General features: G+C 38.3%; 1 protein-coding gene across 5 annotated transcripts; it reads left to right on the forward strand.

Annotated features, from left to right (window-relative positions):
- The first annotated feature begins 7,241 nt into the window (after nucleotides 1-7,241).
- Nucleotides 7,242-17,138, forward strand: LOC108672758 (zinc finger protein 236). 5 transcript variants are annotated; one of them, XM_047881760.1, is made up of 6 exons: nucleotides 7,242-7,301; nucleotides 7,698-7,819; nucleotides 8,010-8,536; nucleotides 11,857-12,174; nucleotides 12,969-14,864; nucleotides 15,646-17,138. In XM_047881760.1, coding segments are annotated over exons 1-6 (3,033 nt in total). In that variant the 5' UTR covers nucleotides 7,242-7,299; the 3' UTR covers nucleotides 15,814-17,138. The 5 variants fall into 5 exon arrangements, with proteins under 5 accessions (XP_047737716.1, XP_047737717.1, XP_018015973.1 ...); XM_047881761.1 differs by having other exon boundaries at nucleotides 7,270-7,301; nucleotides 7,686-7,819; XM_018160484.2 differs by lacking the exon at nucleotides 7,242-7,301 and adding an exon at nucleotides 7,362-7,477.
- The last annotated feature ends 1,344 nt before the right edge of the window (nucleotides 17,139-18,482 follow it).

Genomic DNA, 18,482 nt, shown 5'->3' on the forward strand with positions numbered 1-18,482 from the left:
TTCGATTCAGGGCTTATTGGTGTACAAAATTTGTGGTGCACGGCTGCGTTCCCTCCATGTTGATCTTAGAATTCTATTCTGTCTGGGCTTTTTGGAAAATTGAGCCATGATCATTATATACTAGTGGGATGAAAAATTCTTCCTAAGTTCCTTAATTGGTCCTTTACTCTTTATTGTTATTACTAAAATGTTCTGGATTTCTGGCTGCAAACACACAGTTCAAAATTTCAAACTTGTCAAAGTGACATATTTTTTATAGGGTAAACGCGGTATATTCTGACATCGTGGGTAATTCCATCACCTCTCTAGTTTTTCCTATATATTAAGCTTTGTTTTAGTTCCATGCGTTCGTTGATGGTTGAAATGGTGACGTCATACATTTGTGCATCCTGCATCGAACTAATGCCAAAACACTAGGTCTTGGCCATCTAGCGGGAAAATATTGAGATCCAAAGAGAGACAATGCACACTACCCAGTGAGATCAACTCGCTCATTTATTTCTCTTTTCCACTCTTTTTCATCCCACTCTATCCCAATCGCACCCCGTACTGTCACCACCCATTTGTCCTTTGGCCCAGCGGGCCTTTGGCACACCCATGCTTCATGCATGCCACACTTACACACCACTGCCCAACATCTGCGTGCCCATTTGCTCACCTTCATATTCCACATATACATCTTTCGAGCCCAGGGTTGGCGATTTTTTGATTTAAAAATATAAATAAAAAAAATAAAAAATCAATGATTTTTTTATTTTTTCATGATTTTTTTTATTTATTTGATTTTTTTGATTTTTTCAACTTTTTTGTCTTTTTGAACATGTTTCCCAGAGGTCTGGTGTCTCTTAGGGGTGATTTACACTGGCCTGTGAGGTCACTTGATTTGAGCATTTGCGATTTCTTTCTTTGGGGACATCTAAAAGAGAAGTTCAGAAGTTGCCCTCACACCCTACCACAGCTAAGGGGATAGATTATTGCAGCAGAGGTTATGGCCATACCTCGCCATATGTGTGAACGTGCTGTAGGAAACTTCCAAGAACGACTCCAACAGTGTGATGCAGCTAACAAACCCCATTTTCCTGATATTGTTTTCAAAACATAAGTATTATAAATGGTATGTTATGTTAATCTTGAGGAAAATAAACTTTCTTCTTTATGTACCTCCATTACTCTTTTATTTTGCCCCAAAAACTGTTCAATCAGTTCTGCCCCACCCTGTATAAGCTAGCTAACATATTTAAATTGTATATTGTAATCAATATATAACAAATAGTCAAATAGTTAGACTACTTATAGCCTTATAAGAATTAGCTAAGCTGCTAGCTACGTACAATGTATTGCACACATGATACCTCTGTACCAAAAACATTCAATTTATTGGAACCTAATACACACTAAAGGCAACAAGTTTATATACCAATTTGTCATTTTTAGTACATTTATACTAAACCATGAATAACAATACCTCAATATAAATTAAAGACTGCCATTCAATATATTTAAATATATGAAAAAATAAAAAAAAAAATTTGAAAAAAAAAAAAAAATCATGATTTTTTTTGTAAAAAAATCAAGTGATTTAATCACATGATTTAATCATTTTGATTTAATCATTGCCAACCCTGTTCGAGCCTAACGTTCATCATCCATTTGCTCCAGTCTCACTTTATACCTCAAAACTGCTCTCATTCTTCTTTCCTTGAAGGTACTCCAACCCATGTCTCCTCTCAGGGCCTCTACTGCAGTCCACCTGGGGGCTCTTAGTGCCAATCTCGCCACTCTATTTTGTACCAATTCCAATTTATCTAGCTCGCCATCACTTTATGCTATCACATCCAGTCCATACATAATGCTAGGCACTGCTACACTCTTCCACACTTCTCTCAATACTTCATACTTACTTGCTCTCACTTTTGCTGCACTTCCAAGTATACCCAACCATTGGTTCGCCTTACTTAAACACCATAAATATAATAAAATAAAACACCATAAAATACACCTCTGTGAAGTCTTGTGTTATACATCATTAGATTTGTCTCAATGAGCTTTTCAAAACTATGACTAGCTTTTTGAATTACAAATTACACTTCATATTGCATGATTTTTTGATTTGCTGCTTCTAGGAAACAGGTTCTGATTTCTAGTTATGCGTATTTGACCCCTTATTGAGTTTTTGACTCTTGCCTTGCCAAAAGTTGATTTCAGCCAACACCAATGATGAGTTTTGACGTGTTGATGAGTTTTTATGGTGTTGGCTGAAATCATGATTAAGTACGAATTCTCTGCACATAATATCTGGATTATGGACGAAGCTGGAACGAAGTTTTTTCTGATCAACTAAATATATTTTTTCTGATCAACTAAATATATTTTTTCTAGTCAACGATACATTTTTTCATGTCAAGGATGAATTTTTTATAGCAAGGATATATTTTTCCAGTCAAGAATATATACATTTTTATGTCAATGAAATATTTTTCTTCTAGTCAGTGATAGATTTATTAAGCCAAGAGTATATTTTTTTCAAGTTAAGGATATGATTTTTTAAGTTGTTAATAAATGAATGAATGTCATATTTTTCATTACATTTTTCCTATTTCTAACTGTAAAGTGTTGTATTATCATTTTTAAACAAAAAATATGCAATTGTGGTATAGGGACCAAGGGTGGGAACCTTGCCCAAAGCCCATGGGCCCATTGCCCCAGGGGTTGGGCAATGGGCCCATTTTGACACTTATCATAAGTGTTTCATTAAAAATTGAATAACTCTATCAGCGTCTAATTCACATCATACATTCCTCATTAGTTGTACCTTTAAACATAACAAAGAACCACCTCGTATCAATTAAAATTTCATAAAAAATTTAGTTTAAAAAAGGGGGGGCCCTGCTGCCCCATGTTACCCAACTCTGATTATTCTATACAATATATAAAAATAGAATAATGTCACCCATCAGGAGTATCAGCATTGGCTACATGCAGCTGAACACTTCTGTGTATCGTATTTGCCCTTATACCACAACCATTACTGTCTTGAGGTCAATCATCGGAAGAGTTAGAATCACTGTCAAGTACTTGACTTGTGTTACTGCACACACCATGTCACTGGCCACATGCTGGTGAACATTCCATATCCCGTTTTCGACAGGCACAACTCCTTGTTGAACAATCTGTTGAACAATTGCATCTCACCATTTCTAGTAGCTCAGGTGGGGCAACTTCTTGATCTGTGAGAACAGGCATGCATTGTCCATTTCTTATTTCCCATCCCCACTCATCAGGTTTCATTCTGTTGCCAAGCCACTCTTGCACTTGGCAAAATGTCCTCAAACGAAGAAACTGGGCAGCTGCTGATGTAGGTGGAAGCACCTGGGGGTCTACAAATGCTTTGCTAACTACAACTTTTCTGTGAAAGTTATTGAATCAAAGTTTGTCCAGAGACTTTCCGGTAGCACCCTTGTACAGAAAGACTAGTGCAATCTCTCCAGCCGCAAACTGTACCCTGGATTTCACCTCCAGACCCCACTCATCTTGTCTCTCAGACCCCAGGATTGAGTGCTGAACACTGTATTCCCTGACAGGTGTCAGCACTAAGTCTTTCTTCTTACCACCATATCTGTCCCCTGTCCCGCAATAGATACAGTTTTGTAATCAAAGCCGGTTCCAGTAGATCTCAGTTGGTGTGCTCGATCTGCAGAAGACTCATTAGCTCTTTTTCTGTTCTGGGCTTCAATACTAAATGACCTACAATGGTCCTTGCGACATTGTGTGTGTACTTTTTGTCCAGGCATTACTGTTACAACTTTTCTTCTTTCACTGGCTTTCTGGATACCTTTACAACCCTTGGGTGTTAGTGTTACACATTCTTCACCTTCTAGGGCAGGCCTGCTAGGCTGCTACAAAGAGCACATTGGGCAACATCCATCTTGGTGCTACCTGTAAGACATGATGTGATCACCCTCTACCAAGCTTATGTACAAGCTAGACATTCTGTAACTGACTATAAGCATGTAATAATCACAAAATACCTCTATATGGTGTGTCCTGTCTTGAAGTCTGATCAGAGGGCTGCTCTCTTAATAATAATAATAGCGTTTTCAGCATTTATTAGGCCGTAGGCCTGTTGCCGATTCTTAACATCGCAGAACATTCACAGCATTTTGCAGGCTTGCACTCGCAACTCACTGCTACAATTCTGCTGTGCTTAACCGCCCAGCCTCCTTGCCGATTCTGACCAGAAACTGGCGCACAGAGCTGGGATCGAACCTGCGCCTCTCTGCGCCAATCTTGGTACTCTGAACTGTAACCACTGGGCCACCCTCTCTTGCTGGTCATGTTCTAAAAACTTACACCAGAGGGTCTAGACAATGCTACCCACTAACTACAATTAACACACCATTTATGATATAGACACACACACTCACCCTGCATCACACACACACACACACACTCCAGGTGCATGCCTGTATATATAATAGGCATTATTCCTATATATATATAATATATATATAGGATATATATATATATGCCTATATAATCACAATTTTTCACTTTATGGGTGGCTGTTTTTGCAAATACTAGATTGCTACCACCTTGGATGAAATTTAGTTATTATTAGTGAATACCCCCTACATGAAAACATACATACAGTCACAAAAATAACTGTTGGTCATATTTTTAAAATGTGTTATTGGGCTTATATTACCATTTGGCGGCCTTATTTTTAAATCTTTAATTTGACACCCTTCCACTACTTGCATTTTAGAGGATTTTTAGCATGTTGTTTCTATTGCCCTTCTAGAGCATTGGTGAAAAAATCGTTTCTTTTGTAATTTGTTCCGGGTCAAACCTTATTTTTCCTGGACTAATTATCACGTGTTCCACTGAAGTATTGACTGTTTGATGACTGTTTCTAGGGTAAAATTAGAGATTTGGCGGAAGGCATGCACTGGACTTAGTAAATAAGTTTATGGCTTGTAAAGGGCTTAACTTTAGCACAATTGAAACAGTTGCTTAGTTATTTTGAGGCAATTTAAACCTACAAATCTTAATTCCTATGGTTTTTAGTGATGAGTGGGGCTGCAGTGAGGTATGTGCAGTTCCGGTTGAATGGCGACTTCTGACTTGTGTGGCATTGAAGGTGGGAGATTGTTTCTCTAGCAGAAATCTCTCAACTTTCTGGGAAGCTCTTGTTCTGGCTTAGAAACAAAAAGTACGGTATCACGTTTCCACATTTGTTCTCGAGTGTCAAACCAAGCTCTCAATGGCTCAGTGCCACTGTGCCATGCAGCTACAAGGTGCATGGGCAGGTGCAGCTACAAGGCAGGTGTGAAATATATCTGCTTTTTTAATCATGGCCACAATATTCCCAATAGATTCCTCAATAGAATAGAAAATTGTATTCCTCCTATCTAATTGGTAATAAATACGTTCAATTGGGCTGTGTGATTGCAAATATATAAAAAGTTGTCACTTTGGAGCTGCATGATTTCATAAATAAGTAGGAAATTTTAATCCTATGCCTAAACAATGTCTAACTATAAAATCCTATAATTTTGTTGAATTTCAAATCTTGCTAATCAGTCTGATGGACATAGTTGTATACATGTATTATCAATTTGATAGAATACAATTTGCCAATTGGAAGACTCTACTGATCTGTCCATCTTTTATTCTCTCTATTGCTATACCATAACCGGGGCTACTTGGGACAAGCCGGGCTACTCGGGACAGGCCTCCGACACGTCATAAAACTGTTGTAGTAGCGAAACTAATTGGAATATTGCAAAACTAAATATAGTTGCGTAAACGTCAACATTTTTCCTATCTATGTAGTATAAAAGAAGTCGAAAAATACTACATTTACTTGCTTTGAAAAATTCCTGGAAAAAATGGTGAAAAACTATATTTTGTAAAGTTACAACTGCTAAGGTATGTAGCAAAAAAATATTCGCCGTATTAAAAAATTTTAATTGCGTAAAAGTTGCACCCATGTGTCTGCTTGAAAATGTAATTGACAGAATTTGCCTATCTCATTCCGAAAAGAAATGGCAGCCATTTCCGCACGGCGGGGCTACTCGGGACACCCCCCCGGGGCTATTCGGGACACCCCCAAAAACGCATTTACGGTAGAACCTCAGTTAGCAAAGGCTCCAGTTAAGAAAAAAATTGATTAAAAACAAAGAATATTGATTACAGTTACCTTGCTGAGCGAAAAAAAGTTCACTTATCGTCACACAAATTACAAGCCGTCCTGTAAGCTTACAGATACAGGAAAAAATGCTATAAGGCTGGCAATATGAAGCTTGCAGTGAACAAGGTTGTTGTAAATGCTCAATGGCATGTTCATGGATAGCTTAATATCACATCAATAATACAGTAATATCCCATCAATAATATGGTACCATCAACTGGGGGATTCTGCTGTGTTCATAATGATGGCCAAAGCAGGGTCATAAACAATGGCCAAAGTCACTCCGGCGTTTATGACCTGGTTTACAACCCTGGCGTTTATGACCCCGGCGTTTACGACCCCAGCATGAATCAAAAACGAGGCCTAAGTCACCCCAGTTGATGGTAATTAATGTATATGGTAATATCATATCAATTGAGGAAAAACAAGTAAAAATCACAGAAAATGTCATTTATTCTACCTCTACATTGTCTACAATGAAAGAGGAGGACTTCAGAGTACTGTTAGTAATGGATGAGTACACTCTGCATGCTTCAAATGTTTTGAAATGAAGTTTTATTCCCATTGTCCCGAGTAGCCCCAACTGACGGGGCTACTCAGGACAATCTTTATTTTGCATTTTGCGTCTGGCACCTTAGGAATAGCATATGGAATTTTTTTGACAATGCCATTCGATAGCCCTTGCAAAGAGCTATAAAATGAGCCTAAATTTGTTTATGAAATGTTTCATCCTAAGAATTTATTAACAGTTATTAACAAAAAAACAATCAAATCTGTCCCGAGTAGCCCCGGTTGATGGTATACAAAATTAAAACGACTTGAAGACTTGCCATATGTTCATGCATGGCTTCTGAAATGAACAATAAATTGAACCATCAATATTACAATAAAGAGTGTTGTTAAACAAGTAATTTGATCATTTCATTTTTAAAGCAAAAATTTGTGAGAAAATTCAAATACTAATCTTTTTATCTGATTGTTTTACTCTGCTCTAGGTTTGTAATATTTTAGAATAAAAAAAAACTCTGCAACTTTATATTTTGTTTTGTTTACAGAGGCTGAATTGAATTTTTAACAAGTGTTAATTTGAGTTGTAGTATCTCTATATGTAAGTAATTAAATATTTTCTATTTATTTATATAAATTTGTTTAAAATTAATCAAAACGGTTAATTTCTTGAACAAATATTTTGTGACTATAAAATAATAATCATGTACTGGCATGGATAGTTTCTTACTGCACCATGGAATTGCCTCTTGACCTCAAGATGATGATGGATGAACGGTGAGGAAATATTTGCAGCCTATATATTCCTAAGTATTCTTTCAGTTTATCCTACCGAATTTTTTGAGTCTTGAGTAACTAATGACAGCATAGAGAAGCAATTGTAATGTTGCATCCTACATACTATGGCTTGAATGGTTTGTGAAGAGTGCAACAAAAATACCTGAGCTGCATTTAAAGAGAAAATTCTCTGATAAAATCTTGAAAGCTTTGTGTGCAGGAACTCTGAGGAAGTTAACCATGCTGACAATACTGCTGAAGCACTTCAAGGAGAGAGTTCAAAAATGCTGCCAGGTCAGATACTGTCAGCTTCTCAGCTACAAATGGTAGCTAACTCACAAGGTAAGGCTTTATCCAGGAGGTTTAAATTTAATTTTAAGCATTTTAAGTAAGAAGGTTGTTTCGGGCTTTGATTTTGATGGGCTGAAAAGTGGTTGTCATGATATTTTCCTAGTTAAAGTGAGCAGCAAAATTTGGAAAAAAGTCATTGATGATCAGTTCTCACTAGCTAATTGAGTGCTATTAACTACAGGCATGAATGCTACCCGTGGATATTCATCAACAAACGAAGTTTCTACTCTGCATCACTCACATCGACTACACAGCGAGTTGCAGCAACATGGCAACAGCACTACCTCAATAAGCTCCATACCTTCCTCAAATAGCATTCCAGCAAACCTCATATCCAGCTTACCTTTGCTCACTTCCCAACAAATAGCAACATCAGGCATTGCTATGAGCACAGTCAACTCAACAGCACATCTGCGCTCACCGCCATCATACAGTTCTGTGTCATGCAGCAGTGCTGATGCTGGAGGGTACAGTGACACAATGTGTGCCAGCAACAATGGTGATAACAGCAGAAATATTCAAGACATGCTCAATTACACATCTGATTCAACTGGTACCTTCACCACAACCACTACTACAATCCACCAGTGCCTTGAGTGCAGTATAGGTTTCATCAGCAGGAGAGCCTATGAAGCACACATGGCCTCCCACTCAAATAAACCAGCTTCTCAAGGCAACGTTGGCAGAGAAGACAACATGCCCATTATGGTGAGAAAATACTTTCCACAATTTCTTTGAATTGTATATCATAAGCGTTCTCTCACTGTTGTACCTGTGAATTGGTTAGATTTTAGCATTGTACTGTGTAAGCCATGAATTTTTTCAGGATTAACTTGCTCTAACTTTGGTTTTCAAATTTTGTTAACTCTTTTTGTGATGCAGCATTAACACCAACGTAGATATCTATATATATCTTATATATATTAAAATGGGAATGGTGTTGATGAATTTTGTGTTGGTTTGATCTCTCAAGTGGACAAAATCTATTGGGATCTCATTGCAAATATTGGTTTGGTTCATTAAATAAATGTTAATGTATTTGTTTAAACACGGGTGGTTAATGACTATATATAAAAAATTCACGGCTATAAATTTTCTAGATTGAACAACATTCTTCAGGTGATGTTGGTTGATCAAAATGCAGGGATCAGAAATTAATTTTTATTTATTAACAAGGTTTCAGATGTGACTATAAATATATATATTATGATTGGAAGTATTAGATGACAGAATTTTCTTGATTATGTGCATGCAATTTATGAACAGAGAATGTATTACAATTTTCAAGGAGTTGAACAATTCTTTAGATGATGTTGATAGATCAAAAGGCTGGTTTAGTAAGTAATAATAATATATTAATCATATTTCGAATGCAACAACAATCATTTTTAAGTTAAGAGAAGCCTTGAATAATGAAATTTTATTGGACATAAGTACATACCTAATACACATAAATTGGATATAAAAAAAATGTTTGAGCCAGAGACAAATGCTCCAAAAACTTGGTCAAAGTTTAGACAAATCCAGTAGTTTGGAAATAGATAGCTGGGGTTCAATCCAAAGTGATCAGGTTTCCAGCAATCATTGGTTGTTTATTATTGTGCACCTCTGCATGATGATGATGCTTTCCAATGTAGTCCATCATCATCATCATCATCATTAGGCCTGTGTAGTCTATAAATTTTGCTTCAAAGAAGGTAGTAGACTTATTCATCTTTTGGACTGCATTGAAGTATTTGGACTAACAACTATGGGTACGTCATTGAAATCAACTCTCCTGCCATCTTCAGTCTGGAGGGCAGAAGAACCACCTGAGACAAGGTCACAAGACCATTGCTCAAACTGTGCTAGAGGAACATCATGCAGTTGCATCCAATATTAACTGACCAACAATAGCTAAAACCCTCATCTATGGGGATTGGAATCCAGCTATCTGTTTTCGACTACTGGATTTGTCTGAACTATGAGATAGTTTTCAGAGTCATTTTCAGTTTTGAAATATTAGTGTTTTATCCTATTTGTGTGTATTATGTACTTGTGTCCTCCAAAGTTTTATTGTTCAATGCTTCTTAAAACTTGAAAATTAATGTTGATATTGTCAAAACGTCATTAAATATATTATAAGTACCTGCCTTCTAATCTATTAACATCATCTGAAGAATTTTTATACTCCCTGATAAATGGAAAATATTGCATTCTCTGGTCATTAATTGCATGTGTTTCAACAATATATATATATATATATATATATATATGTGCAAGTTGATTGAAGACCAGAGCATGCTTTTATTAACAACCTTCTTATTTATTTTTTCAATGAGTCAAACAAAATGTATTGCTTATTACTTTATGCACACATCAAGCCTGAGCTTTACTACAGATATGTAGATGACATTTTTGTTGTCATTCAAGACAAAAAGTACTTGAATGAACTGCAAAGAGCTTTAGATCATGTACCAGTTTTAAAGTTTTCCCATGAAAATGGACAAAATCACCAATTGCCATTCCTAGATATATATTAGTGCAAATTGAAGATAATTCCTTTGTCACTAATGTTTACCAAAAACCTACAAATATGTAGTGAATGCCGTCAACACTATAAAACAAGCACTGTGCACGCTCTCATACAAAGAGCATTCAAGACCTGCACATTCAAGAGTGATTTGAAAACTGAACTCCGAACTTGTAAACAAATCCTAATAAATAGTGGATTTTAAAATAGAACTGTTGACACTAAAATATAAAATTATTGATTGAGAAAAACTGAACCAACAGTGAAGCAGTATTTGATGGAACCATCATAACAATCTTCTACAAAAACCAGAACAGAGGCTACAAAGTAGATGAATGAGTCCTACAGTCAATCATCCATAATAATATAAAGAGCGCAACAGATAACAAAAATAAATAAATAAAAATAAAATATCTAATCTACCCGTACTATAAAATAAGAAAATTAAAAACCTTGTCCTGAATAATAATAATAATCCCTGTAAAAGATATGGATTGCTTCAAGAAACTAATGTCATTTATAAATTCTCATGTAATAAAGAAAGATAATAGACTTCTTCAAAATATAAACTATATTGGTCTTACTAGCACGACCTTAAGCTTTCGACTCCCATGCCATCTACAATCTGGAGGACCTAAGAACCACACTGCTGGAGGCTCACAATGACACCATCACTTGAGCGATGTTGGAGGCCTGCACCAGCATAGTTATGCGGTGCCCTGTTGCTTCAAGACTGGCAATAGCTGAGCCCTCATTATCAAGAGCGAGTCTCCAGCTATCAACCTCTAAACTACAGGATTTGTCCAGATGCTGAAGTTTTTTTTAGAGCAATTTTAATGATTTGCACTACTGTCATTTCCACAAATTTCATTTCAAGTGTTTCAAAACCCTTCAACTGCTTGATAGTAAATATTGTATATATGAAAATTGCATTTCATTAAATTGTCATTTGGTAACCTGCTGTTTGATCTCCCAGTGCCTGCAAGAAATTTTGTTTGACTCGTTGAAAAAACAAATAAGAAGATTGTTAATAAAAATCATGCTTTGGTCTTCAATCAAACTTGCATAAAAGAAAGAAATCACTGTTCTCTAATCCCACTGTCACCTTTGCTAATTTATTTGATGAATGCATGGATGATTGGTGTTCTAAAAAGCAGGTTTTGTTTAGTTTTTATTTAAAATGGCATGAAATGCTGGTTCAGTTCTTTCTGCACTTAGCTATCCCATTCATAGAATGAATAGGTCAATCCCACTAATTGACTGATTTTTCAAGTTGGCCTCAATGGGATTAAAATTTTTCTGCAAGCTTCCTCCCCACTTACCTGATAGAGCACTGACTTTATGTGTGTATTTTTTGTACAATTTATAGTCATTATTTAATTTTTTGTTGCTCTATAATATTTCTCATCATGAAATGCTGCTTTTACTCCATGGGAACTAAAGTTCTGTCTATGTTGAGTGCAACGTGATAAACAGAACTTTGGTTGCAAGCTAACATTGTGTCTCTCCTACCAAGGTGCTGATGGATCAGTCAAGTGACTCAGCACATCTGCCCCACTACTCCCTACCCACATCCTCACACTCCCATCAGCTTCACCAGTCAAGCAGAACCTCTCCTTCCCTCTCAATCCAGTCAATGACCAGCCATGTATTAAATCAAAATGTTCCATCATCCCATCATCCAGTGAACACTTCTCAGATTAATTTGTCAAAACCATTGTCATCTCAGAATTTCCATGCACCAATAAACTCTCTACTTCCAACCACATCCTCGCACCTCCAACCAATCACCTCCTCGCACCTTGAACCAATCAATGCTTTTCATCAGCAGCAGGTTAGAAGAGCCTATAACTAATGCCACTGAATTCCATCTGCTCTGCATTGTGCTTCAAATTCTCATGGGAGTGTCACCTAACTAATTACCTACTCTTCAGCAAAGTCAGATTTACACCATTTACTTTGAGTCATTGCATGACTAGGTATTATTACTAATAGTCACTGATCATAGAAGCCCTGACTTTTTATTTACTCATAGTATCTCCGTTATTGTTGCTGGTACTTTTGGTTATGAATTTTTCAATTAATTATTATCTTTTAAATTGCTTTTCACGGATGCACATGCAATTGCCATTGCTTAGCCATCATCTATCACTTTTGCTATCAGTGTAATTGGCTGTAGAAAATTAGGTTTGAACCAGTCTTTATTTTCAGCAGCCTTTTAACTGGCAAAAGATATCTAAGGAATTATATTTTTCATTTGACAGAACATCAAAAGCATTTGAAATATTTTCAAGGGTCAATATGGTGTGATAATTACAATTTTACTCTATCCACTGAAATTACCTAACTTTTTCGAGAACTTAAAAGCTTTCCAGAAAGAAATTGTATAAATGCATCTCACTAAAGGTTTTATTGACATCTATGGTATACACTTCTTCATGGTGAGTGCATCCAATAACTTTTGAAAATTTTATATATATAGTAGTCAGTCTCAGGCGAGTCGTGGATGTCATTCAGATTAAAATTTGGTTTGAACCTGCTTATTTTAGTATGGTGACCTTTCTTTGTGGCGAATCTGTAATTTCCAAAGCCTTGAAGATTCTTGATGGCCTTTTTTTAATCCCGCAGATCATGGTACAACAGCCCGAAAATGGTGCATCCGTTGCCAGCAAAGGTCTGGATGGGAGTCCAGATCAAGGTTTTGCTGTTAATTGCAGTGCAGACATGGCATCGATGTCTTCATCCACCGGTAATACAGATGGAAATGTGCTTAGAAGATCTGCTGCACCCCTTAACTTCAGCCACTCAAATCTCTCGTATAATCAGCAGCAGCAGCAGCAGATATTGAAGCTCCCTGAAGTGTCTGTTAGCGGCGGGTGTATTGGCGACAGCAATAGTGTCATGATGACGACCAGCATTGACGGCTCGACTGCTGGCACTTCGTACATAGTGGCGGCTACAGACCTGCACCAGCTGCAGCAGTCTGGTGGTCAGCTGCTGGTGCAAAACTCAAGTGCAAGTCGACAAGAACGAACAACAGCGATGAGGCAACTTCCTCTTGTCTCCCAACAGAACCAAACTGCTGTCCTTCAGTCAGAGGCCCAACAAGCTCACAATAATAGCACCCAACAGCCTTTGGGCGCTACTAATAGCAGGTTTTTGTCTTCTATGGGGCAGCAAATGTGCAACAAACGATCTCAGAATCTCTCATCTCAGCTGACTTCAGATAAAGGCAGGATATCTGCCCCTGGCGGTGCTGCAAACGAACCTGCCAAGACAGCGCCGTATGATCGGCCTTTCAAATGCGACCAATGCACTGCCTCCTTCATTGAGCAGAGCGAGTGTGAAGAGCACAGACGCAAGCATTCAGGTGATGGTCCCTTCACTTGCGAGGACTGTCACTTCAGCTTCATGTACAAGAGTCATTACAAGAGCCACAAGTCACGTTGTGAGAAGAAACGTGCCACCATGACCCCACAACCAGGCAACCTCATCAAGCCGCCTGCAACACCGTCCATCAAACGAGAGTTCCCCACTCATGAGTCGCTCAAAGGCAACCTGCCCAACACGAGGCGGCGCACGGCACGAACTCTAACTGATAGATACAGTAGGAACAATGCTGTTCAGAGTGGTGCTAACCAGCAGTTGGCGGCTCGGGAGGAGGACATCAAGTATAACATCTCCCAGGAAGCGGAAGAACTTGCAGCCGATGATCCCGGTATGGTAGCGCGTGCTGCGGTAGGCACTGCTCAGCCAACTACGTCTCATTCGGTGCTCAAAAAACCTTTTATCGCCACCAAGATCAAAAAAGAATCAGAATTGAACGCATTTAACCCTGTGAAGCCTTCATTCAAAAGGTTGAAGCACCAGCACAATGCGGCGCGTCCCTTTGAGTGCGATTTATGCGACGCTTCATTCACGACCGTCGAGGACCTGGAGTCCCACAGCCAGAAGCACAGCAGTGATGGCCCGTATCGCTGCGACAGTTGCCAGTACTTGTATCTTTACCGGCGTCTCTACGATGCTCACAAGCGCAAGTGTAAGAAGAGCCGCAGTCGCAAAGACGGTCCTGTTGGTATGCCATCACAAACAACACCCAGAAATCAACAGCAACATAATCAACAAATGCAACAACAACAGCAGCAGCAACCTTCCGTTACTCTACATGTCGATCAAAGTAATCAAGTTCAATTTTTGCCGCACGTGTTGCCGCAGACACAATCAGCTCTTCACTTACAGAACGATCAGCAACAGCAGCATGGTCAGCACCTAATGCTCATCGAACATCCCCCAACATCAACAAATAAGTCTTTGCAAGCTCGCTCTTTGGAAATTCAAACTGCTCCAATGTCTACTAACAACCACGACAATGCGACGAACCACCAGCAACAGCACCTGCAGCCCATGGAGATAACAGGACTCGGCAACGGCCCGACCTTCCTGCTCGGAGGTCAAGGGGCGGCCGGAGGACTCTTGGACGGTCAACAGCTGCAGCTGCACACGCTACACGGCACCGGAGTTCAGGTTTGTGTTTTTAACGCAGTTTTTGGGAGCATTTGACGTTGTGTGACAACATGAGTATCAAACAATTGGCATTTCGAATTTCATCAGTTCTTTCTCTAATGAAATGTCAAATTAAGACTCGTCCCAAGTTAAGCTATTTTTGATGAAACTTCACAATATCTTTTCCCATTAAAATGATGTTATCAATGTTCCGAGATAAAATGTCAACATTTTAAACTGAGTTCATTCTACTTATTCTATGTATCGTCAATGTTGATAACCTGCTGATAATGCCACGCTACTTAAGTCACCGGCCTTTAATTGAAACGATTTATTTACCAACAAAATTGACCCACCTCTTTCTAGTGCAAGCGAAGAAGCTTTTTAGTTATTATGTGGCAATTGGACCCTACAAATCTCAGTTTTGATCAGTATTATAAGTTTTTTGTTAACGAGCGGTGTGGTACATGCACTTTCTGCTGAGTAGCTACTTGATGCAGATGTACCATAGCATTTAATTGGACACAACGCAACTTTTTCTACAATATATCAACTTGAATCTTACATAGGTAAATAAAGGTTCTAAGAAACGTTCGTGGAGACCAGATGCTACAGCTGCTTAAAGCAAAGTTGCTATGATGTGCGGTTAAATAAATTTTCGTCAACCAATTATTGAGACAGATGAAACTTGATACGATGTACCACAGCATTCAGTTGGATACAATGCAACTTTTTCTACAATAAATCAACTTGAATCTTACATAGGTAAATAAAGGTTCTAAGAAACGTTCGTGTTGACCAGGTGCTGGAGCTGCGAGGTGACGAGCTCGTAGCAGTGACGGCGGGCGACGGAATGCGCGACGGTGAAGGCGTCAAGTACGAAATTGTGCAGACCCTCGACCCGAGCTCTGTACCGCATATCATGAACCTGCTCAAGAAGGGCTCTCTAGGCCCTACTATCGCTCAGTGAACTCACTCAGTGAGCTGTAAGCCCCGAGCCTTCATGAAAGAATCAAGTTCATTCAAAAAATTTCAGAATGTGTTCTTCGTTTATGTATTCATCAACAAATAACTTTTACTGGTGTTGTGTCTTGTGCTAGTGCGCAACATAACTGAAATTAGTTCCAGATTTTTTTGGTGCGACCGATTCCATGGTTCAATGAGAATTATTCGAGGCATCAGCTTTCCGCTACCCCGAGGATATTTTCATTCATAGTTGTGCGCTACTTTGACTGAGTAACAACAATACCAGCTGAATTTATTAAAGCTCTTTGGTCTGCCAGATTATAGATTTTATATTTGTTTTAAGATACACGTTGCAATACTGAACTCACAAATGTAGTTTCTAGAGTCGAGATGACGAGAGGCGTTGCTTTGTTTTCACATGTCGACTAATTTTTCAATATTAATTTTATGAAGCCTCATAATCTAATCTACATATAATATTGAACAGCCATAATACTAGTTTGCCGCATTGTTAACGATATCACAAGTGCAGTATTCCGACGCAACCTTATATTACTTGCTATATCAACCAAGATGTGTTTCAAGCAAAATTACTAAGTTGTGCGGCTAAATGAACACTCGTCTGCCAATTCTGTATCCAGATGGAAAGTCGTAGGATAAACCATCGCAGTTGCATGCAATAAGAGTCTTTCTTTAATAAAATGACATGAAACTTGAGAGACAAAACCGCAAGGCTCGTCGTCCATCTGCCCGGTAAGCAATCTTTTCGCTTCTTCTACGGCACAAATAAGTTTAAATCGTTCTTCAGTTATAAGTGCAGTACAAAACTATTTTCCGGTGAACTGTTGGAGTTGTACTTGTATGTTGAAGTTTATGCGCGACTGTTTATACCTATGATCATAGTTCATACATAGATTTTGTATTCATGCATGCAGAATAAGTTCTTGCAATTGTTGACGCAAGTATGACGAATCACCGCGTACACCGAAAACTTTCTTCAGCATGGCGACTTCGTGAAGTTTTCGAGCGCCGCATTTGTATACTTGGAAATTTCTTAGTGAATGAATTTATCTTTACTCAATGCTGAACTTTACTTAATGCTTCGATCGTCGCGGTTACTTGCTGATCGTCTCCCTAATATACCTGCAGCAATTTTCCCTCGAAAGAATTATTATCATGTTGATGTATTAACACGTTGTCTACGATTGCTTCATCTTGTACTATTATTTCATTTTTTGTACTGTTTTCAAGAAGGGTTGCCAGACGTCATTTTTTCCGGGCAAATTCCGTGATTTAGTTTTTCTCAATTGCGTTGGCCGGCTAAAATTTATGATAAGAGGTACTTCCTAATTAAATTTTAAATACTGCAAAAAAGAAAATAAATGGAATTTTTATAGCGGAACCTACAAATAAACTAGTATACATTGAATTATCGGCCTTTTTTATGGCCTTTTTTGTTCTCGGAATTTGGCCGATTTTGGGCAACCTGAATTATGTACCACTACCTTCTGGAGAAATACATTTCATGGTACGCATATGTACCAATACGTAGTCCACGTGTTAAGTATCATATTCAAGGAAAGATACGTACACACTGTACATAACCATCGTTATGTCAACATGAACGCTGCATAATCAGTGTGTGGTTCCTGTAGGAACTGTAACTCGACCGTACAATGTAATTTTCCTGAAGTTGAGACTAGATGCAGATATATGCGTTGTAAATAATTTTTCATGCAAGGAATAAGCAATCCGTAACTAGACCTTTCTTTCTCAAGTAGACCTCTTTCAAGTCTCAATGGTGCACAGGTTGCGAAACTGACTGTAAATTATTCCAGCCAGTGCATCCCGTGCGGCGAAATATGACGAAGAGTGAGCATTGAAGCTATGCAGCTCAACCCCGTGGAGCAGATACTCATACGAAAGCGTGATATTATGATCTAATTATTCAACATTCATGTTGGTAGGTACACATTAAACAATTTCTCTTGACCTTGTACTATATATTGCAAGTCATAATCCAGTAAGGAACACCGTTTTGGATATTTATCTCGGACGCGTGACAAAGCCGATTTTTCTGATAAGGCAAAACAATAGCAAGACTCAATTATTGGAAATGCTCAGAGTGCTGCTGTGATCGCAGAAGCTTGCACCACAAGTTGCTTGCTGACAAACGAGATCAATCCACTTCAGACATTCGCCTTCTGCAACTTTCAATACCAACTAACGAGGTTCTTTTTGATTCCATGTTGAGTTTGAGCTAAAGCATTATTACAGAAGTACCCATTGCTGCTCTTCGCTTGTAGGAGGATAACACGTCTCGGCGATAGACTTGTTAAATCGATCATTTGTAGTTACATTTTCCTAGTAGCTAGTAATATAGAAAACGATATGCATGACAAGCACTAAAGGAAGATTGCAAATAAAATGAGTAACCGTTGAGGTCAGGCATGAGCTAAAATGACAGAAACAGAGCGCATGTATGAACTAGCCTAGGAAATGCAAATACACAACCTTGGCCAAACGCTGGTGCAAGGTCTCAAAAGTCGACCTGGCGTGCTGTTACGAGCGCTTTAACCAAGACTCAACTTACTTTAAATAGGTTCGTACAGGGAAATTAACCAGCAATAATGAATTTTCCAGGTCCGCACTAAAGGATAATCAAAAGTTAAA

The sequence above is a fragment of the Hyalella azteca genome, unplaced genomic scaffold (assembly GCF_000764305.2).
Source record: "Hyalella azteca isolate HAZT.00-mixed unplaced genomic scaffold, Hazt_2.0.2 contig8792, whole genome shotgun sequence".
Classification (NCBI taxonomy): domain Eukaryota; kingdom Metazoa; phylum Arthropoda; class Malacostraca; order Amphipoda; family Hyalellidae; genus Hyalella; species Hyalella azteca.